This window comes from Zosterops lateralis (genome assembly GCF_965231275.1).
Source record: "Zosterops lateralis genome assembly, chromosome: 14".
Classification (NCBI taxonomy): Eukaryota; Metazoa; Chordata; class Aves; order Passeriformes; family Zosteropidae; genus Zosterops; species Zosterops lateralis.
Genome location: NC_139774.1, coordinates 11519643 through 11543012, shown reverse-complemented (window position 1 = coordinate 11543012; position 23370 = coordinate 11519643). Strand labels below are relative to the sequence as shown.

Genomic DNA, 23370 nt, shown 5'->3' with positions numbered 1-23370 from the left:
TTAAAATGTTTTCTAGAAAATTCAGTTTCTAGGTATGACATGGCTAATATTTCCACCATGGAGCAGTGGGTTAAAGTTTAAACACCAGCAGACTCAGGTGGAAGCATGGATGATGCTGTGTAAGAAATGATTCAGCAGCTTTTACAGCAGGAAATATTGAAAGATTTGGGCAGGAAGCAAGGCCGTATTGTGTTCACCTTCCTGTTTGCTCTGTGTATCCTTATGTCTGAAAATGTCAGTGGAAGCTGAGGACTTGACATTGTAGAAGAATGTTATTTTCTCCATCAAATCTGATGTGGCACCAGCAGAAGCAGGACCTGCAGTGGAGGACACTCAGCCAGTGCTGGATCTGCCTCACCCAGCAGCACCTCCAGCCTGCCCATCTCATCTCCTGGTTCTGAGGACCCCAAGGGCCACTTTTGGTCTCGTCTACAAAGCCAGAGACTCGTATTTTGGGACCCAGCTCCAGCACATTCATTCCTTGGATTCCAAGTTGCTGCTGTCCCAGACAGCTCCAATTCCTATTCCCTTCTCCATCCCTGCCTGTGTTGAGGGCACAGGGGTTGTCCTCAAGTTGCTGTGTCTTTACATCTCAGTTCTGTCTCCAGGCTAATTGATTATTACATTTATAATTATCAAACAAAGCACGAAAATAAAATCAGAAATCTGAGTTTTCCTCTGTGTCCACTTTATTCATTTTCTCCTGGTGGGACATGCTGAGTCACGCTCAGCCTTCTGGGTGTGACATAATGCACTTTTACAAAACATAAGGCCAACAGGCTTTCACCGGTCTGTTGTTGGCTTACCTCACCCATCACGGGACAGGGGTGACTCAGTGAGTCTCCTCCTCCTCCTCGAGGTCGGGGATTTCCTCCCAGCAAGCCTTTCTCCAGCTCAGGCTCCCTTTCCCCCATTACCCCCAGCCCTGGCTCTGCCTCTGGCCCATTCCTCAGCCCCCTGGAGAAGCCTGGGAGGAGCTGTGCTGTATGCCCAGATCCATTTGAGAAGTTTCTCTTTCTGTTTGTAAGTGGAGCTGGATTTTGGCATTCTCAGCATGAAGCAGTGGCTGTGTGGATATTTTCTTAGGATTCCTTAGGGATCCCATAGCAGCACAGCAATCCCTGCCCAAAAAGTGGCTTGTTGGCCCCAGGTGCTGAGCAACTGGCTTCACAGATGGATGTAGCAAAGGAACAGTAAAAGGAACAGGGAAAAAAAGCTGTTGGAGTTTAAAAATTCAAGTTAGAGAGGAAAGGCTTAAAAAGGAGCAATTAGCATCCCTTCAGTGCTCTGCTTTCACTCTACACCCACTTCTGCTGAGAAATGTTTAAAAATATTTGGAGAGGTTTTTGTTCTGAGGGCACAATCACCAGAAATATTCCTTCTGTCCAAACTTCTGATGTTTGCAGTAAAGCCCCAGGGGGAAGAATGTGGGGTGGAGGAGGGGAAATGTCTAATCTCTTCCTTGCAAACCACAGCAGAGGCTGAAGGGGACTTTCCAGAGAAAATTTTCCCCTAAATCATTGCTCCAGCCTGAGGCTCCCATCACTGTCCCAGCACTCCTGGTGAGGAGGGGAGGGTTTGGTCCCTGTACCGTCCCAGCTGTGGCAGGACAGTGTGTGGTGATGGAGGGAACATGCACAGCTCTCCAGGCTGCCCTATCCACACACTGCAATCCCACACACTCCTTCCAGAGGCTTCTGGAGAGGTGCAGGATCATCCAGACACATCGGGTCAGATGCTGGTGTGACTCAGCGAGGTCCCATGACCACATCTTTCCTCCTCCAGCCCAGTGAAAACCCTGTCCACGCCTCGGAAGCAGAACCCTCCTTCCTCATTGGCACAGGCAGAGCAGAAAGCCGAGCAGGGAGTTTTTTGCTGTCTCATTTTTGAGGATGAACTTTCCTGAAGTTTATCTGTGCCACGTCAGGTGTTTACACAGGCTCAGCAGCGTTTTCATTGCTGTGGCATCAAACTGTTAAGGGCAGAAAACTTTGGGATAGTTTTCTCACTGCAACAGAGGAGCTATAGATAAGAAGAATGGGTGGAGAGCAGGCACAAAGTACAAGCACACTAGGGGTGTCAAGCAGTTCCATAAGGATTTTATGCTCCTGGAGGTGAGAAAGAATTTTTTGCAACCCACGCAAATTCCTTGGGGCAAGTGTTGCTTTGACAATCTGACTGGTAGCTTTTGCCCTGAATTAAAACATCAACATGTCAACACTTGGAAGGTAAAGCACCCTGTTGTCATCTTCCTCTCTCATGGCTAAGGAGATTTGGAAATATTTATACTGCAGTGAAACAAGCCATGGTGATGTTTGAACACAGCAGCCTATAAAACACATAGAAAATGAAATAATTTTGTTTCTTGCATAATGCAGCCTCAGAAGGATCAAGCCTAAAGATGGGCCAAACTCCAGAGCCAAGCTCTTTAAAGCACTAGATAAAATCATCTATAAAACTGGATTACATTTTATACCTAGACCTAATAAACATTTTCTCTTTCTAGTTTTTGTAATGGCCTCAGGACCTGTGGATTGCTGTGGAAGTGTTTCCCATGAAGGCCCCTCATTTCTGCAGCATGCTCAGCATTGCCAACATCAACTGTTCAAAGATCATCAGGTCACCTTAAAAAAAAAAAACAACACCCTTTTCTCTCTGTTTGCTGCCAGGATTTTGGGTCTCTGCAGTTCACAATTTAATCTTTGCTCTGCAAAAGGACCAAAGCTCAAAACTTGCTCAAAACTTTAAAAACAGAATAAAAGACAAAACTGGGAAAAGAGGGATGGACTTCAAGACTAAAAGAGACCTTTGCAGGTCTGAGAGAAAAATGGCAGGTGCTACAATTTGGCTTAGTCCCTCATTTTTTCCAAGAGAACCCAAGGTTTTTATCATGAGAGGGTGGTATAAAGCTCATTCATTTCCTCAGACTTTTATGAAGACAAAGTATAACAGCAGAAATTAGATTAAACTTTATCCTTGGGAAAGAGTCTAATTAATTGTCTTGGAGAAATTATTGATGTTCCTCTCTTCCCTTCCGCTGCAGACACACCACACATCCCGAGTGGTATGGGAGCATTTTGCACCTCTGAAAATAAAGAGCCAACATTTAATGGGCTACAGCGTTAAGCACCAGCAGCTCTCACTTGTCTGCCACTTTTGGGGGGAGAGGGATGTTGCCATTGATTCCTGTGGACCCGCTGCTGGCTCAGGTTCTGATGGGGTTGTTTGGGCAATGCTGTGTGAAATCCAGGTCAGCCTGTACAGACCCTGGCCCCGCCCCAAGGGGTTTTTTAAGCGATCCCGAGAGTTCTGCTCAGGGAATTTCCCTGTTCAGGGACATGCCCCGTGTGGGCTGTGATGTGTCCTGGCCCTGCAGCTCCTCCCTGGTCCTGTCAGTGGAGGGAGGCAGAAACTTTGATGCCGCCCAAAAGGCTCCCTCTGCCGATTTCCTCCCCGGATTTCCCGACCACCCGCAGAGGCCATTTGAAGGTTTGAAAAACGTGCTTTATTTAATGAACTGAAGACAATTCTAAGGATGCACTTAGGCAAGACTGCAGGGATGGGTGACCTGTGCTTTTCCTCATAAACGTGCACAGCCCTCAAGGAGGCACTCAGAGCCCCTGCACCTTCCTGTGTCGCGCTGAATTTTCTTACCTGTGAAATTCTGTACCTTTGCAGCAGCTTTCCCACGCTGCTTCACATAAACAATATTGTGTTCTTGGAACTTATCTATGTGTTTACGTATTTCTTCTCTAGGAGGAAGAATGTGATTGATGGTCAAGTCCACCAATGATGTTCATAAGGTGGTGACCCTTTTGGCCAATCTTTGGCCTTCTGTACAAAATGTCTATAAGAATAGAATCAAACATTAAATTAAAATCTTTGCTGCTTGACCTACTGCTGCCTGCGTGTCTTTTGTGTGTCCGACATAGCAACATTCCTGGGCTGGGCTCCCTTCCCTGCTCACCTTTCCAGGGGAAAATGAGTGGACCCATTTGGCGGATTTTCCTTTTCAGGAGGATTCCCGTGTCTGCTGGAGTGTTGCTGGGAGGAGATGTGCCCGGGGAGGGCTCCCAGCTCATCCCTGTCTGTCACCAGGGATGGCTCTGGGGTGACATCCGAGCCTTGCCGAGCATCTGCATGGCCAGACCTGCCCCTGGCTCAGGCACACGCCGTGCTGGACGTTGTACCCTAATTGATCCAAACATTTCAAGCAGCAGACTTTGGTCGCTGGAAGCCAGTCCTACAATATTTACATGTCTGAGAAATATTTACTTGCTAAAAGAGCTCTGGGGAATGGGAGATGACAACTTTTGCTGGTTCAGGAATTATGTACCCATGTACAGGGCACCTGAGCTGCCTGACCTCATGCTCACCTACAGAAACAAGTGCAGATGATGAAGGCAAATAAATGCCTGTGGAGCCTGACCTCACAGTACAGTCTATAATGAAATAAGCTGGACCCATTAACAGAAGAAAACAAAAGTAAAATAATTTTGTAATCTGATTTCCTCTGTCCTTCAGCAGGCAAGCAGCTTGAGGTCATAACCCCAGAATGCCAAGTCCTTTGGAAGAGGGATAATGTTGGTCCAGGCAGCAGCTTCCATTTGTGATATTCATCTGGCATTGATTTTCTCTCAATAAACATTGGGTACTGTCTCCTTAACCAAGATGAAACGCTTCTGTGGGAACGGCAGCGAGGATGCACTGCATGACTCCTGGGGCTGCTGCCCCCAACCTCATCCTGCACACCCCGTGGGGACATCCCTGTGCCCAGGGGCTGAGTACACACCTCCATCCAGGGGCACTGGATGTGCATCATCCTGGCACAGCCACAGGTACGTACACGCCCCCACACACTGCAGACAGACGGACCTGGGTCCATGTTCACACACACAGACAGACATATGGACACATAGCGAGACACGTATAGACACAGCCACACACACACATACACATGTACAGACCCACACAGGCACCCACAGATGTGTCTGTAGCTTTGTACAGATGTGTGAGTGGGCATGAGGAGGCAGGTGTGCATTGATGGGAGTAAGCCAAGGATACAGGTATGTACATTTATATACATAACCCGTGAACATGCACTCTTGCACACACATGGACATGTGCATACAGATGTACACACGTACACAGATGGACATGGACAGACACACACACAGGTAGCTGCACATGCACTCACACATACACACACACAGATGCACTCAGTCTCAGACACAATCACACTCACACAGCCATGCTCACACAGAGGTACACACACATGCAGATACGTACAGACAAACACTGATGTGCAGATGCACTCACACTCACTCTTACTCTCAATACTCTCACACACTCACACACTGTTACATACTCTCACACTCATACTCTCACATACTCTCACACACTCACACACTGTTACATACTCTCACACACACACTCACTCATACTCTTACAATACTCTCATACACTCTCACACGCTCTCACGTTCGCACACACTCATACTCTCACACACTCACACACTGTTACACACTCTCACACTCACACTCACTCATACTCTCACATACTCTCACACACTGTTACATACTCTCACACACACACTCACTCATACTCTCAATACTCTCACACACTCACACATTGTTACATACTCTCTCACACTCACACTCACTCATACTCTCACAATACTCTCACACAGTCACACTCTCACACACACTCACACACACTCATACTCTCATTACACACACATTCACTCGCACCTACCCCGCCCCTCTGCAGTCCTGCATTCCCCCGCACGGGGGCGCCCTTCGCCCGCTCCCGCCCCGCCCCTCGGCCCCGCCCCTCGGCCCCGCCCTTTGGCCCCGCCCCTCGGCCCCGCCCGGCCCCGCCCCGCTCCGCCCGCCCGGCGGGCCCGGCGCGGGCTCTGCGTGCGGGGAGTGCGGGGAGTGCGCCCCGCTCCGCTCCCGCTCTCGGCTCCGCTCCCGCTCCGCTCCCGCCGGGGCCCCCGGGGCCGCCGAGGCCGCGCCGCGCCCGGGACATGCGGCCGCCCCCGCCGGCGAGGAGGCGATGAGGCTCCGCAGCGGCACGGCGCTCACGCTGCTGCTCGGCTGCCTGTGCGCGCTGCTCTCGCTCTCCTGGTACGGCGCCTTCGGCGGGCACAAAGGTAAGGGGGCCCGGCCGCCGCCCCGCCGCCGGGAGGGGATGCGGGGACCCCGCGGGTCGGGCCCGGCTGGACCGGGGGTATGTCGGGATCCGGACCCGGTGAGCATCCTGCGGGACCGGGGCATCCCGAGGGGCGGGAGCCTGCCGGAGCGCCAGGGTGTGGGCTCGGCGGGGTTCTGTGCGCTCCGGTGTCCCCGGTCCCCGCTGGAGCTGTGGAGCCCTGGGGTGCCTGCCCGTGCCCGCCGGGCGGGGGTGCCCAGCCGGGGCTCTGCTCGCCCCCAGGGGTGCCCACGGAGGGCCGGGGCTGTGGGGTGATGGGCGGGCTGTTGGCCGGGTCGGGGTGCGCTTTGCTTGGCTTTGGTGATGTGCTTCTTTACCCCCGTGTTGATGGCCAAAACCTTCATGGCCGGTGGGAGCCAGGTGGGTTAAATCTGCCCCAAAGTGCCAGCAACTGGGGGAGATCTCAAATGCTGGGGGTTCTTTGGGCAAACTGGTGAGGGGAGATCTGAGCATCTCTGCCTTCCCTGCAGGCGTCTCTTGTGGCTCGGTGCTGAGTCCAGTAACTTCGGTGGATGTGGGACAGGTGTGAGGGCTGTGGGACAGGTGTGAGGGCTGTGGGACAGAACACAAACACTGGTGCTGGATCTGCACTGAGCCGGCAGCTGCAGAGCAAAGGTCCTGCCGAGGCTGTGGGGGAATCCTGTGCAGGTGTTGCAGAGATTCTTGCTGCTGGTTTTTCCTGACAACACAATAGTTGCTGTTCTCCACCCAGTCTCTCATTCAAGTAGTGCACTGGACTTATTCTGGCCTGGAGGACAATTCTGACAGTTGCTTCTGAATTGTGTGTCTGTACTGTGTAAGAGTGTGTAACCTCCTATGCCTGTGCTAGTCGCTCAGCTCTTCCAGTTCCTGCACTTTTAGAGGTCATTAGAGGTATGTGGTCTGACCAACCAGGCCTTGACTCTCCCCTCCCACTGGCTTTATAAGCATCTCTCCCTGCTACAGGTGAGAAACAGCTTTCCCTGAGCCTAAGCTGTGACTTGGTGGATTTGCAATTTGGTGCAGTTTGTGTGTAGTGCAACACCAGCATCAGGGCTGGGGCAGCTCTGGGGGAAGGTTTTTTGCTCTGGTGGGCAGGATGGCATGAGCCCATCCAGCCCCTTCCCTGGCAATAGGCCAGGAGTGCCTGGGATGTGCCATTTTGTCCTGGCAGCTGCAGGTGTCTGACAGGTGGCTGCTTGGACTCCTCTGCCTCATTCATCACTGAAGGCTCTCCTGTTGTGCTGCTAACTGGTTTAAATCCCACCAGAGCTGCCTCCTGCAGAGGTTTGTGTGATGGCTATTTGCAATGCAAGGTGCTGCCCTGGTATCGGTGGGTTGGTTTGCTTCTGCTGGTGATATTTTTAACTGGCCAAAATATTTGTATACCCAGGTGTTGCTGTTGTGTGTCGCTTTCAGACAGAAGGGCTAGACTACAGTAGCTGTGCAGGGGCAGAGGAGTGCTCTCAGAGCTGCCTTGTGGTTACCATCGAGCAGTGGCTTTGCTTTGCAGCTTCCTCTCATAAATAAAGCAAAAGCAGCGTTCAGTGCTGTGTGGGCTCTGGGCAGCCCCTCCTGCTTTCAGAAGCAGGGTGGCCAACCCCACCAGGCAGTCTGTGCTGTCTGGGCTGTGTTGTCCTTTGACACTCTTTTATTTTTTAACAAGCAGCTTTTCCCTGTGGCTCACGCAAGTACCAAAATAACAACCCTGGGTAGCACTGTCCCTGTCCTCGGCAGGACCCTCCCCGGGATGAGCCTTTTCCTCCGGCAGCAACAGATTGTCAGCTGCACACGGCGGTGGCCACAACAGGTCACAGCCAGCACGGCGGCTGTGTCAGCACAGCAGCTTTCCAGCTATTATGGTCATTTGCGTATCAGGCCCTTCGTTATTCAGTACAGAGCTGGAGAAGACCTTGAGAGGTCATTCAGTCCGTCTCCTGCCCTCCATGGGATTGCTGATAACCAACCCCTTCCTGGCAGATGTTTGTCGTATTCCTTAGTAAAAACCTCTGATGACAGGGGCTCCTAAGCTCCCCAGACAGTCTGTTTGACATTTAGCAGCCCTCATATTAGTTTTTTCTTGTGATTCATACAGAAATGTCTTCTTCTTCGGTTTAGTTTCAGGATTGGTCATCTTTTTTTCCGTTTATTGGGAACAGGCAGAAAAGTTCCTTCTGTCCTTCTTTACAGCAGATACTTGGAAGTTGCTACCATTTCCCTTACTAATATAGATTAAACCACACTGGTTCCTTTGATCACTCTTTTTAAGGTCATGCATTCTTGGTCTGCAGTTGCTCTTGTTACTCTCTTCTGGACCATCATCCTTGGTGAGGAGTGATGCTTAAACTGGGATAAAGGGCTGAAGTTGCTGCTGTATTTTTGCTCAGAATACTAAGGGTTACTTCATATCTTTTATAAATGATGCGCCTGTTTATACATCCCACTGTGTGTACTTTTCACTTTTGCCATAGGTGACTCATGTTTATTTTTTTCATCCCCTCAACCCTTCAAACTATTGCTCTCCAGATGTTTTCCTGGTTAATTATTCTTACCAAATTGCATTACCTCACCCTTGTTCCTGTTGAACTACATCCTTTTTTTGTTTTTTTTTTTTTTCCAGACCACTTCTTCTAAATTATTGGGATTGTTTTGAATTCTGATCTTGTCCTCCTGTATGCTTGCAATCCCTCATAGCTTGGTGTAGCCTTCCAGGGCAATCAGCCTGTTTTCTCTGCCATCAGCCAAGTTCTGGATGAAAACACCAATTGGTGTTGGATCTGGGATGGGTTCCCCTGGAAGATGCTTCAGTAGAGTCCCCCAGTCTGTGCTCAAGGAGCACCAGTGCCCCGTTCACAGGTGGTTTTCCCAGCAGGGGTGGTCCTGCCTTGGGGCAGCTCAGGCCAGTCCCTGCATCCCTGGCTACATTATGGGGATGACCCATCAGACACTATCAGAGGTCTCTGAAATGTTTGTTTCTTCTCCCCTTCCTGCAAGTCCTGACACCCTGTCACAGAAAGAAATAAGAGAGATTTGATGTGATTTGTTCTTGATGAATAAAGGTTATCTCTTCCTCAAGTTCTCCTTTTCTTCTAAGCACTTCAACTGAAGTTAAGCTGATTATTCTATAATTTCCTGCTTCCTTATTCCCATACTAGTATTTTTCAAAGATAGGCTTTGTGTTTGCCAGTCCTCTGTAACATCAGTCATCCCCTGTGAGTGATTGGAGACAATTCCCAGTGCTCCTGAGTTGCTGATGGCATTGAGTTCTGGGGGAGTCTGGCAAGGTGTCCGCATTGCCTCCAGTGGGGAATAATATGATATTAAAATGTAAGGCATTGCAGAGTCTGTTTGTTTTCCCACTCTGCGTTGGGAGGACAAAACAATTAATTGAAGGAAAATAAACCAGCACAAACCATCTCTAGAGCTGCTTTTCTGAGACCAGCTCAGGGCTTGCTTACCTGATAATGGTGTTCTGCTGTGCTGTGGTTATTAGTAAAGTTTTGACCTCATGGTCTGCAAAAACAGATGCTGCCTCTTTCCAATTATAAACGAGGTTTGAAATAGTCTGCTGGAGTGGGAAGAGAAGGGCAGCCTCAAATAGCACAGCCACTCACCCAGGCAGGTGGTGTCCAGCATCACGGGCTGTTGGGAGGTGGGCCACGTGCTGTGCCTGGTGGTGGTGGGTGGCTTGGCCAAAGTCTGATATTCTCTCCTTGCTGATTTTAGATTCAAATATGGTTTCACTCCTCAAAACCATGAGCTGCCGTGCAGAAAGCTCTTCTGTAACCTGGTGTCACGTGTTGGATGTGTAGGGCTTAGTTGTGGAGGATCAGGCCTTTGGGAAGGTGCAGGCAGGTTCGGGTGTTGATGTGCCCAATGTGGGGACTGCAGGGGAGCCAGGGCTTACTGAGGGATCGGTGAAAACAAGAAGGTTTCGTGACTTTAAGCGAGTCACAAGTACAGATGGCATGAAGACAAACAATTTAACCTATCAATTAAATTGTTGTAGTTTTTTTCATTTCCAGTGGTGAAAACTGTTCAGTTCTCATCCATAATGTTTGCTCTTATCTTGACCAGCCATGTGCTGTTTATACAGCCCCTCTCTTTGTCCTTTGCAGCCTATGCCAGAGCCATAAATGCTGCATGGTATTTGGGGTTTAAGTGTTAGGATTTGATTTTTATTTGAACAGGAACTTTTAAATCTTGTGTTGAATGTTTTAGGAGACTCCTAACATGCTGCCCATTGGTAATGCTGCATGTAGAGGTTTGCGTGGTACCTCCTCAGTATGGCTGTGTAGCTCAGGGCAGGCTCTGTACCCATGTTCTCTGTGCAGGCTTCCCCTGGCAAGTTTTTTCTCTGTCAACTTTTAATGATTTCTGTTTACCCACTGCCAGCCAGCTCCTGGCTTCCATTGTAAAACCCCAACTGCAGTCAACTCTGTACCTGTAGATCTGCCTGCAAAGTAGGTTTGCATGGTGTCTTCATACCTGAAGACCAGTTGTGACTATGTGGTATTTTGGTGGTTTGTGACTGTGTGCTCACCTTGTGGGAACTGTTTTTCCTGTGGATGTTGTGGAAGTGCTTCAGACCGGGCGTGTGCAGCTCCCTGAAGGACTCATCACATGCATCCCGGCTGGGTGTCTTGGCTCAGGTCTGAGCACAGGGTTTCTGCCTTGGTTTGTGAGTGTGGTGAGGAGCAGGATGCTGGTCTTGGTGGCTGTGGGGTACTGGCTGCAGTGTGGATGTTGCTCTGGTGCAGCAGGGAGGGCTCAGGCAGCGTCTCCATAAGGAAATATCACTCGTGCAGTGCCATGCACAGTGGGATGCTCTGCTCAATGGGAGTGTCCTTTGTGGGAAGCAAACTTTGTCCCGGAGGGATGTTCCTCTGAGTGTGTTTACAAAGTCTTCTTCTATAGTGCATAAAAGCCGTGAACACTAATCCTCTCTGGAAGCAGCAAAGTCAAAGCTTGATACCATTAAATACGAGCCGTGTCCTGCGGCATGTGGGGTTCCCGCTGCTTTTTCATTTCTGTTGCCTGCACCAGCTTGACTTCAGGTTTTTGTAGTTTCTTTGAGGTCTTGGGCACTGCCTGTAGCGAAATGGATATGAGTGAGAGCCCTGGTTTGAGCTGGGATCACTTCACAGCAACCCTTGCAAGCATTTCCCAGGAGGAGAGATGGCAGCAGGAGCCCCAGCAAGGGATTTTGAGGGCTGAGAAGGTGCAGGCAAGGACCTGGCTAGGGAACCATGGAGTTTGGAAATCTGTCATTAAAATGCATGGTGAATAAAAAGACGTGCAGGAGCATTTCTGAGAGACTTTATGTGGCCTGGCTGGTTCTCAGCAGACATTGTGTGAAATTGTGGCTGGAATGCAGCAGCATTTGCAAAATTACCATACCTGTGACTTGAACAAATTCATCCCAAGAGTGAGGGACACTGTGTGATCTGTTGATAGGCATTTATCAAAATAAGTCGTTCATTGTCTGGAGTCACCTGCATATCTGTTTTTTATTTATTTGCTGTTTTTAAAAGACCTTTAAACGGGGCTCTTGACCTGTATTTTGTGGCAGTTTCTGTGTCCCACTGCTGCTGCCACAGTAAGAACTGTGGTTGTGTGATGAAGTTACAAGGGCTCTCTCCTAACCTATGTCCTTCAGCATAGACTTGGAGTTGTGTCCTTGCTATGCTGTGTCCTCCCAGTCTTGGAAAAGTCGACTGGCTGGTTTCATGCCTCAGTTCCCATCTGCTCTCTGGGGACAGTGACATCTCTTGTCACAGGGGTTTGGAGGACACTGCCATGCTTCTGTGACAGCAGGGTCTGTGTCAGCACGTAGGAGAGAGGCAGTCAGAGGAGGTTAACACACACCCCCTCCAATTATATCAAGTACTTCTCTTGGTTTACTTCTGTTGCAGAACAAAACTCATTTGCGATTCCCTTTGATTCATCTAAAACAAATCATTGATTTGTAATTATATCCTGAATGTTCATTGATTATACACTTAGTGTTTAATGTAAAACACATCTATAGCTGGCTAGTTTAAGTGAAGCTGCCAGTCATCTCCAGAAAGCCTTGAAGCCACTAAGTGCTGGAGAAATTTTTTTAGCAATAGATGGACAAGGCTGCTGCAGGTAGGTTTGGATTATCCATGGTTCTCCCTGTTCACAAAACCCAAAGGAGTCACCAAAGGACCAATTTTTCTGTTTGTGGTATAAAGAAACACAAACAAATATCCCTGCTGGGGTGCCTTGCTCAGCACAGGCATCCACAGCCACCAGGACTTTGAGGGAAACCCTTCAGGCTGAGCCACCTGCCTAAAAATACTTGGAGATGATGCTTAATGTTCCAGGTGAAGATTTTCCATATCATTATTGTGCCAATTCTAATGTTCAAGTTTTCTTTTTCATGAGACAGAGATGAAGAGATTGGGAGATTAGGTGGGTGAAGAGGGCTGCTGTGGTGGCAGAACTCACTGGGCAAATTAAAGGATTGTAGAAAGTATTAAAATAATCAAAGAGCTCCAGCAGTGGCAGGCAGGTTAGCATTGTTATGAGGAGAGGCTTTTCAGGGAGGGCTGATCAAGTATCTGCTTAGCAGCTTCCGGATACAGGCAGAGGATTGTTGTCTTTGATGGAGGGAAAAAAAAATTCTGCCTTTTCCATTTGAATTGCAGCATAGGGGGCTTTTTATTCAGCGCTGCCCTTCTTGGGTTTATTTTTGAGCTTGTGTCAGGCTTCCCTTGCAAAGCAGGAAAATCTGGGAGTGGCAGGTTCCTGTATTAAATAATCTCTTTCTGCATTAATTGTGTCACTGGCCAATTCTCCTTCTGTTTTTGTCCCGGTGTCAAGTCACATTTGAGTCTCCAGGATCAGTGCATTAGCATGGATGCATCTCTGATGCACAGAGACGCCTCTGTAACTCTGTCTTCTCTCCTGCCTGCCCCTGCCTTGCCAGTATTTAAATATTCCATCCCTCCTGTGCTACATACAGGATAAATGCTTACCTAAAGGTTAATCTATATTTTGAAGTAACTAGACATGCACATGAAAATGTCTTGTGCAAGATATTTTAATTTCTGCTTATATTAAAGTGGACAGCAGTAGCGTTCAAATGTAAATCATTAGGCTTTAAAGAAGCTTCTGGGCAAAAATTAATCTTCACCTGTCTTTTATGTTCATGATGAGTCTTGTTGCATTGCAGTGTCCATTTACTTGTGGCTATAATTGTCACTCTGGTGGTTTAGGAGTTGTTGGTAGTGGGATGGATGCTGAACTGTAGGAAGAGCAAGGTGTTGGCTTATGTCAGTGCTGCTGCCTGGTCCATATCTGTTCATCAGTGAGTTTTTAGACCATCCTGATCACATTTTCAAGTCTGCCTTAGAGCACTTTCTTCTCTCCCTGCAATGCCAAGAGCTTTCTGGAAGGTTCAACCTGGGGAGCCTTTTTGTCACTCACTGCTTGTACTTACATAGCAGTAAGTCCTCTGTGTATTGTCAGTGTTCTGAGGAATGTGATGGCTTAGGGAGGAGGCCTGTGGTACCAAAAGGTTATGTAGCCTTTATAAGCTCTTGTAAATATAAAAAGCTCTTGTAAATATAAAAGCTCTTGTAAATATAAAAGCTCTTGATTTGTAAATAATCAAAGAAACACTTCCATTCCTGAGAAATTAGCTCTTTAAAGATCTGTGTATATATATTTTGTATAGTGAAAACCTGTAGTGGTTTAGTTAAAGTGTAGTAGTGAGGCCAGCCCTGCCAGTACCAAGAACTTCACACAGAAGCCGGAATAAGATTTCTGAGGGAGAACTAAATTTCTTTATTCCTCCCCAAAAGAGCAGAGCTGCTGTACAGTGTCCCCAAGGTGTGTCCCCAGGTGAAAAACAAGAGCACTGTTTGTCTGTGTCCTTTGCCGGGTGAGTGGATGTATCTGATGGTGTTTGAGCTCTCTCAGACTCAACCACAGACAAGTATCTGTCAGATGAATTATTCAGTTAATGCTGGCAGAAGTGTTGGGGTGGTCTCTCCTCCCTCTGCTCTGTGCCCAGACTCTGAGCTTTTACTTTTATTTGATCTTGCCTTTGACATTTTAACTATTCCTTTTTCATGCCATCTCTGATTGTGCTCTCTGGAGCTAGCTTTGATATCTTTTCTATTTGCCTTCTGTTCTTCCCCTTCTTCTTCCTTTGATGTTGTAGAAAATGACCAGGACGGAGATCTTCCCATGTTTTCCCTCTTAATTTTGACCAGTTCAAGTTATCCACTTTTTGAAGAACTTTACCAGATACTTACCTAATAACTTGAACTGGTCAAAATTAAGAGAAGGAAAATTGTGTTCAAAAGGATATTAATTTGCTAACTTTAAGGAGTGAGAAGTATTTAGGAAAAAAAAATGGAAATGCAAATTCTGGCTGAGCACAAGCTTTGTCATTTGATGGCTGAAATTCTCCACTTTGTCCTGCCAGTGAATCCACATGAAGCATGTATTTTCCCTGAGCTAAAGAGCTGACCTGGGTGGGGGAGGTAAGCACTCAGAGTGGTGGATGAGCGTAATTAGGACATGGATTGTGGGTTGGCTCTGTATAGATCAGTTTGTGTTTCGTTAATGTCTGGTTCCACCCAGTCTGTCTGTTTTATTGGATTAATTTATTACTTTCTGAAAGTGCCTCTCCAGTGAGCTAAAATATCTATTTACTGGAAGCATTTGGTTACCATAAAAAAGTGTATTTGGCATGTGTTTGGCAAATATTAAGTACTTTCTTCTGTTTCTTTTGCAATTTAATCTTCTGTTTATCTTGGATATTGACTGCTGAAGGCCTTGGTAATTATTGGCTGATTTTGAAAACAATGATTTTAGAGGCTCAAATTACTTTTGTAATATTAATCATTACCTTGGTGTGCTTTCTTTAAAGGATGGGATTCCTCTGACAGCTCCAGGGTGGACATTACTGTCTGAATTGCCGCCGCCATCTCAAAATAACAAAATCATTACTGGTGTTTTGTTCCCAAAATTAAGCAGATACTTGCAGTGATGCAAACCTGGCAGTTGCAATCAGCACACAATTTCGCTGTTCCTCTTGATGGGAGGAGCAGCTGGTTTCTGAAGTCAAATACAAATATGGTTGTATTCAGTTTCCAAATTAATTTCATGGTGTGTTGGTCCCAGGGCTGGTGGGCAAGGGGTAGCCCCACTCTGGTGGCAGGGGAGCTCTGGCAGGGGGGAAGAGAAGCCACACTCCAAAGGGTCTCACACTTGCAAGTGAATGTGGTGCCATACAGAAGCACATCTTGCTTTGGGGGAAGGTGAGAAATTGAAAAGTCTCTGCTGGGAGCTGAGTAATTGGCACCTGCTATTATTGTGTCCCTCCTCCCCCTTTTAATAACTTGTTTGTAGAGATACCTCTCCTACAGATCTCATTACACAGCCATAAAGCACGATTCTTTAAAAAATACATGCATTCCTATTCATGTCGGGTCTGAATACCTACCTCCCTCATGTTCCTTGAGGAGAAGGGATGGTTGTTGTGGTGTCCAGGCATCTTTCCTCACTACTGGCCAGAGTCACGGCTGCCCATGGGGAGACGAGCTGTGTCCTTGCCATACCTGGACGGAGATGTAATTCTTCCATTAATACAAAATCTGGCAGGCAGTTAAGAGTGGCTGGGAGGGGAATTTCGTCTTCTTGTTATTTTAGGCCTTGAAGCAAGGGGTTGTGTTGGCTGTTTGAGTGGCGTTGGCCTGATCTCCACCGGAGCTTGCACAGTGACATACATTGCTGGAGAGCGCGAGAGGCGACGTTTGGCATACGCCCCTGGGATCTCCAGTGCAGTGAATCCCACTTCCTGCTCATGCATCAAATGATACGTTTAATTGGTTTTAACAGTTTCATCCTTGTTCTTTTATTAGTGGATCGTGGTGCAAAAGGAAGCTGGGAGCGTTTTTGGATCCTGTCCTGGGTAATTTGATGAGTAAGTCTTGCTGAGCTTCATCGCTCTGCAGGTGCAGTGATGCATCTCCTGCAGGGGATGTGGTGGGAAGAGTGTCTCCTCCTCCTCTTCCCAAATACATGTGTGGGGAAGGAAGAGGAGGAGAGGGCAAAATCACGTCCATGATAATTATTTTCTAATTCTTTTCATCACCTTATAGAACAAGAATGATAAAGGGAGTTTCAGAAAAGAGGGCATTCCAGCAAGGCCTGGCAGGGATGTAATCTCTTTTCTTCATATTGAGGTATAAAGATAATTCCAGTCGGGATTGAAACAGCGGATGGCAAATAATTCTTGAACAATCCTCTTATGGTGTTCCAGGATGCGAATGAAAACCACTAATGGGATAAAGAAGGATCTAGATAATTATCTCGATGCATTAAATCCCATCCTTTCAGGAGAATACTCTTGTGCGGACACCAATTTCATGTGTATCAAATCAGCTAAAGCTGACTAGACATTTTCAGAAGCTGGCTGACTCCAACACAACCATCCTCTCTTGGTGATCTTTTATCTACCTGGTTGGTCATAATAAATTTGATTTCTGGTCTCTGCTGCCCTGTTTCCTTTTTTCCCCCTCTCCCTGCAGCAGGTTACAGCTGTGACACGCATTCTCTCCAGGGCAGATGTGAAACCTCCTTCATCTTTTTCTCCTTTCATTTGGTCTGCTGTTTTGAGAGATTTCCTGGGTTTTTGGGGTTTTTTTCCCCATCTTACAGCTGGTAGTGCTGTTGTTTTAAGTCTGACAGAAGAGCTGCATGTAACATTTAGGTGTGCAAGATATTTTTTAAATTGATCCATTTTTTTTTCCCCCATCAAGAGCTCTGCCTTGCAGTGTGGGGGACGGCTCTGTGCTGCAAAACAAATCCAGCGGTACAGCCAGCTAATGAGGCTCTTGTTGTAGGCTCTTTGTGTTTGAATCTAATGAACACCCCATGGATGGAATGGAGGGTGGCAGAAAGAGAAAGGAACAGTTTTGTAGTGATTGAGACCATGACATTTGGATGGGGTTGGCTCAGTTAACAGTGATCAAAGCTTTGTGTTACAGAAACTCTGTTCCCTGACACCCCATGGTCGGAGGAAAGGGTGACACAAACGCATCTCTAAGAATGTGGGTGACAGAAAAGCACCTCTAGTAAGTGGCTAATTCTTCATTATTCCCCAGCAGCTCAGGCAACTGCATTTTCCATCTGTCAGAGAGCCATTTCCCTCCAGCCTCACATCAAGTGTTCCCCAAGTGAAGTGAGGCATGTCTGAGCTGGCTGCAGCATCTTTTGGTGAGCCAGGCTGTGTGTCCCACAGTGGGAGCAATCTGGAGACTCTCAGCTGAAGATCCTGCCCACAAGCTGTCCTCCAGCTGGAAGAGGAGGATTGGCTGTTGGCACCATTCCTTTGCACTCCAGAGGACACATGCTGTTCATGGCTCTTTTGTCAGGGAAAGAGTCCCATCATTAATTTGGAGAGTGCCCAAATGCAGCTTCTCAGTAGCAGACCCTCTGAAACCACAAGGTTCCCATCTTTACTTGCTGGCATGGCAGCCTTGTTAAGGCTCAGCTGTCTTTAGAAGTACAGAAGTTCTTAGTGAGAAGTCAAAAAAGAAATTCTGTCCTATCCAAGGTGGACTTGGGTTTCTAATCTCCCTCATGTGGCAGAGAGAAGTTACAAGGGCCAGTTTTGTGCTGAAATCCAAGGGGTTGGTGTGTCTCTTTTTGCTGTGATCTGTTAGTTGCTCTTGACACCAGAATTGCTGTTCACACCACTCTGAGCTGTCACTTGCCTGTCCCAGCTGGAGGATGTCCTTAGAGGCGCATGAAGCTCAGCCTTTCCATACCAGGCTTGGATTTGGGACAGGTAGGCTGCACAAGGGTGTGATGTGCAGCTGGGCACACTCTGATAAGACACTTGCCAAACAGGGCTGTTTGTAGAGAAAAGGTTATGTGGGATCCTTGCAGCCTCTGGAAGGCTCTTTTGGAAATGAATCATGTTTAAAAAATGTGGTCATTTTTTTGGTTTGGTGACATGCTTCTTGAACAGCAACTCTTAAATTGGAATGCTCACACAGAAGAATCAGTATCAGGGTTTCTTCACCGGATCACGGTTGTGTGCCCTGTGGCTCTAGGAACAGGGCTGAACTTTAACAGTAATGCCTGATGCAGGCTTTTGCCTAAAAATACTGACATTCTGCAAGAGGAGTTTGGCAGGGTTCAACAGCTGATTCCTTAAAATCTATTGATTGCTGTTTAAAATAAGATATCCATCCTACACACTCGTGACTTGGACAGAGATCTTGATGGGCATTTTCACCTGGGTCTTGGTACCACTGCACACCCTTCAGATGAACCACTCATTAAGAAATCTCATTACTTGCTCCGTTAAAGGTGTCTGGTTAGCTGAGTTGCTAATTGAAGTGTCCCTTCTTCAACCTGGTGTTGTGATGGAGCAGTTCCTGGAGCTGTTATGCCAAGTATTACCTCCACAGAGCATTATAAATGATCTCCTGCTTGGGTGAGCGCTACCCAGAGAGAAACTGTGTTTTTTTCTGGATGTCTGCACAGCTCTCAAGTGACTTGCACGATGCACACACACAGAAAGGCAGATATTTCATGTCTCTTCGGAAATTTGTCAAGACAGTGGCAGATTGCTTAGCCTGAGTTGTGCTGTCTGTTCATAGCTTCTAAAATGCAGGTCATGGAGTATTACAGTAATAGTTAAAGGTCAAGAAAATTACAGACTTTAGCCCTTTGTAGCAGCTGTGGTCATCAAAGGAGGTGTTTTACTCCTGGGGTTGAAACTTTCAGCACTTGTCTGTTGTTCCAGAGTGCTGTTCTGCAAAGCTGCAAACCAAAGGTGGCCATTTCTGCAGGTACCCCAATGGTGACCTGATGGTGCTCAGAGGCCCCAGCTGAGACCGGGATCCCATCTAGTGTGCCCTGAATGTCCTGAGTGCACTGAAAACCCTCCCAGAGAGCTTCACCATGGGCTGGGCCAGGAGGAGTGGGTCCCTGTAGGTGAGGTGGTTGTCACTGGCAGAATTTGAAATCCATATTGACTCACCAGCATTGTTTCGTTAGCAAGGTCACTGCAGTGCTGGGACATACATGGGGGTCCATTTGCATCAGACTTGAGGGTTTTGTGGAGAGGAGAAAAGGGAAGATGTTGACAAGAGAGAGCTTGTAGGTGTGTAGGTGGGTAGAATTCAGATCACTGCCAGCCAGTGCAGAAAAGGTCAAGAAATTCTTTAGTCTGCTGGTGTGGCATAACACACTAGTGAGAAGGTGTGGATTTTCTACATGCACTCATGTTTAGTTTGGCTTCCAGGAGAAGTCCTTATCTCTTCTCCTGCTGCTAGCTTCTTTGGAGCTGCCCTCCTTCCCTCTGCTCTGCCTACATTCCTTGCTGTGATTTCAATTATTTATACCATTTCTCTTCCCCTTAAACTGCTCCACTGCCTGTGCACTATGGAAGCAGCTGTCGCTTCCCAAGCCCGTTCCGCTGGTGTGTGAAGAGCCCATCCCTGTGCACACAACTCGTTAAGAGCATTTCAGGGCCCTTCAGTGTGGGCAGCTATGCGGATGTAAAACTGCAATTGGATCTTACCTTACAGAAGATTTTAAGTGTGGCTGGTGAAGTAATGATCTACTTATTAATGCCAAATAGCGGGAGGGAGCTGCTCAGGGTAACAAGGGGAGAGCAGGAAGAGTTTTGTAGAGGAGTATGTCCTCTTCTTCTGATGAAAATTAGGCAGCTTAAAAAACTAGAGGTTATTCTTCTCTTGGTTCCACCAGTGTGCATTCAGCAGAACCTCATTAAAATAATTTAATTTCTTTTTGACACAGGCTGGTGTCACAGAGGTGACAGGGAGGCGCAGCCTCACCCGGCTGGTCTGGATCCGAGCTGAGGCTGAGAGAGGCAAGTTCAGCCATTCAATTTAGTCCTCCCTCATTTTTGCCTCTGCAACATTAAGCTTGGAGAATGAGCAGAAAATGTTTAAATCCCTTTCTTCATTGCTGCCGTGTTCAAACTGAATTAACTCTCATCCAAAGGCAGCCTGAGCTGTAGGAAACATCTGCCATGGTCCAAATTATGTTTTGAGGTCAGAATTAAAATGTATGTAACTGTTGAGCAGTGAGTAGTGAATACTCAAATCCTGCTCTTTGCCAACAGTTGTTTTGCAAGATGTGATTTGTATACATCCCTTGTACCTGTGCAGGTACATGAATGTGTTATTAGAATAGGAACCAGCACAGTGTGTCACAGGAAATAATGGTTATAAGGTGAAGCTAGAAATTTAAATAATTTTTTGTTTCAAGCTTATATTTATTTATTTGATTTCTACAAATGTAGCTTCTGGAGTATAATTGATGTGGGGATACAACTGTATTCACAGCACATCTGTGTCAGGGGCAATATTTATGTACAATGGCTGCTCCATGAAATATTTGTTCTCTCCTCTTGGCTCCTCCATCCAAAAAGTAGATGTGAGCTCTCAGGGAAAGTACACACAATTTTTAGAGCTGTTCTAGATATAGTCCTTAAAGAATTTTTCAATTTTGTAACTGAAAGGAGCTTTTGAAAAGATAGAACAAGTCTCAAGTAGAGCATGGCCAGGGATAGGCTGGTGCCCTATTTGATGGGTTTTCAGTCTGCTAATGAAGAAAAACTAAAGCTCCCACTTCACAATGTATTGTCTGAGAGCTGAGACTCTCAGGGATGTGTTTGAGTGCATGGGCTTCCTTCTGGCTTCCTTTGGGTAGAGACCATTCAAGTTTGAAAAAATTGCTCAAGCTCCTTAAATTGTGTCCCGTCTTTCAGTGGGAATTGTAGAGATAATTGCAAAGTGAAGTGAAGAGAGGCTGACAAAAATGAATGAGGCAGAAGTTTGGGCGGGATTCTCTGTGTGCTAAAGTCATACTTATGGTGCACAGTGCCCAGGGATGGTACCATGTGTGTTTCAGAGGTTGTTTACGTGGTACTCCCACATTCTCAGTGGATGAATGGATGTCTCTGTTCAGTGAGGCCCCACAGCAGTAGGATGAGGGTGGAGTAGGTGAGAGTAGGAGTCACCTGACTCTTAGACAGGGGAGTGGATTGATGAAAAGCAAACCCCTCTACCTGGCTGTCTGGGTGTCATTCAGATCATTTCACAGATGGGAAATCAGGGCACAGGAGAGGTTCCCAACCTGCCGGGTGCACAGATCCCTTTGGAAGTTCCCTCTGAGCCCTGCAGCTCCTCAAACACAAAAGCTGTGTCTGCAGAAGGTAGGGTTTGCATTTCTCTGCTGGCATATTTGTATATTTTGTATATCTTTGCTGGCATATTTGAGGAATGGCATTTATTAGGGTTTTTCTGGGAGATCTATGCTTGTTCTGGGCTGGGAAGTCTGTGGGACTCAGGGCAGGAGGCTCGAGGTGTGCCAGGAGGACAGACAGAGCATCCTCTCTGCAGCATCTCACCCTGCTCAGCCCTGTGTTCTTCAGCCAGGCTCCAGTGCCAGACAAAATACATGTGTGGGGAGGCAGCTGGTGCCAAAGCTGCTGGAGGAGAGCAGCAGTTGGCCATTAGTGTGCTCAGAGGTTGGGTGGATTGATTGTGCTGCCGTGGAAACCCAGGGCCAGGGGACAGGGGTGGAAGGTCACTCCACAGGCTGCCATTGGCCCAGAAGAATGAGAGAGATTTTTATGCTTTGTGGCGCCTCTTTTCCTGCTTTGGAAAAAGCTTTTATTTTATGTGTCTGTGTAAATGCTTTATAACATGAGTGCTGTGAGTACTTTGAGTAATTGCTCAGAAATTGATGGTGAATTTTGACCATGTACAGATAGTGCCTTCAAGTCCCGAGGATTCTTCTCTCAGATTGTGATGCATTTTTTTTACTGCATTTAAATGAGTTATTTTATATAAATTCTGAGTGCTGGCAGGCTTACAATAACTGGGTTTTTTTAAAGCTTGTTTTTTCTAAGAGACTACAACAATGCCCTTTTTCCCAATAGCTTTCAAACTCAGTCTCAGTTGAGCCCAGTTAGGCCATGGTATAGAAACCCCAGAGGTGATCTGAAGTCCTCTGTTTTGAAGGTAGCCAGGAGGGCAAAAAAGAGATCTCTTGATGGTTCTGTCAGGCATGGGTGAGTCTGTACAGAGAGTGTTCAGAGTTCTTTAATCAAAGCTTTTGGTTGAGTACAGGATGCCCAGATGTTGGGTTCCCCCAGGGGTGGGATGTGTTGGGGGGGCTGTAGCCAGCAACATTCTCTGTGCCTGGTCAGAAGCTCAGCCCACCCCTCACAAAGTCCTGCCAATGCAGAAAATAAACAAGATCAATTTTTTGTGCCCTCACACTTCTACCAAGAGTTAGAAGTAACCACAAAAAGAAAATATTGGAGGAGGGGACAGCACTAATGGGCCCATCCATTTCAGTATTTCTGCCTATGGCCAGAACCTCATTCTCTAATTTTTGTTGCTCTGGCTGCTTTGTTTTTCCTTCATTGCAATCAAGATAATGCAGTACAATAGTGCACTAAGAATTCCAGCTATTCAATTACCTTTCAGAAGTTGACTTAATTGCCTCTTTAAGTGATAGCTCTCTATTGTGTGCAATCAGCACCACTCAAGGAGGGAGCAGGAAGAGAAGGACTTTGTTTCTAATCAATAATCAGAAGTCTTTGAAATAATGCTGCTTGCAATTTATATCACTGGTTAAATTACACTGAAGATGATCATCTGCACCTTCCTGGAGGAGCACAGCCCTAGCAGAGTAATAAAGCTTTGCTGTCCACAAACATGGATTATTTTACACTGTGTTTCAAGTTAATCCAGTATTTTCCCCTTGAACTTTTATTTCTCCTCCAAGTAATAAAGAAAACCAAAATCAAACTGCTGCAGAGCCTGGCACAGATGGTTTGGAAAGGTCTAGTATGGAATGACTAATCATTTGGTTTGCACCTCATAAAGTATGCAATTGAATGTGATACCTGATGATAAATAATTCAAAGTTGAGATGCAAGGCAAGGGGAGATTATAGAAGGAATAAATATATGTAAACCAACCTTAAGAAAAATAATCATAAAAATAAGCAATCTCAAAATCTTAAGCTCCTCTTCCAAGCTACAGTCCATGGAAACAGCTGCTTCTTGGTGCAGGTTTGTGTCCAGTGCTTGAATCCAGGGGACTTTAGGCCAGCAGGATTTCCAGTTAGAGTTTGGCC

At 46.9% G+C, this 23370-nt stretch overlaps 1 protein-coding gene across 1 annotated transcript in view; it reads left to right on the top strand.

Annotated features, from left to right (window-relative positions):
- Window positions 1–6057: 6057 nt before the first annotated feature.
- Window positions 6058–23370, top strand: part of MGAT4B (alpha-1,3-mannosyl-glycoprotein 4-beta-N-acetylglucosaminyltransferase B) — a gene marked incomplete at its 5' end in the record, with an annotated part of 50674 nt that continues 33361 nt past the window's right edge. The window contains one exon of the mRNA XM_083871702.1: window positions 6058–6154. Coding sequence (XP_083727828.1) covers window positions 6058–6154 — 97 coding nt within the window. The remainder of the gene's footprint in view (window positions 6155–23370) is intronic.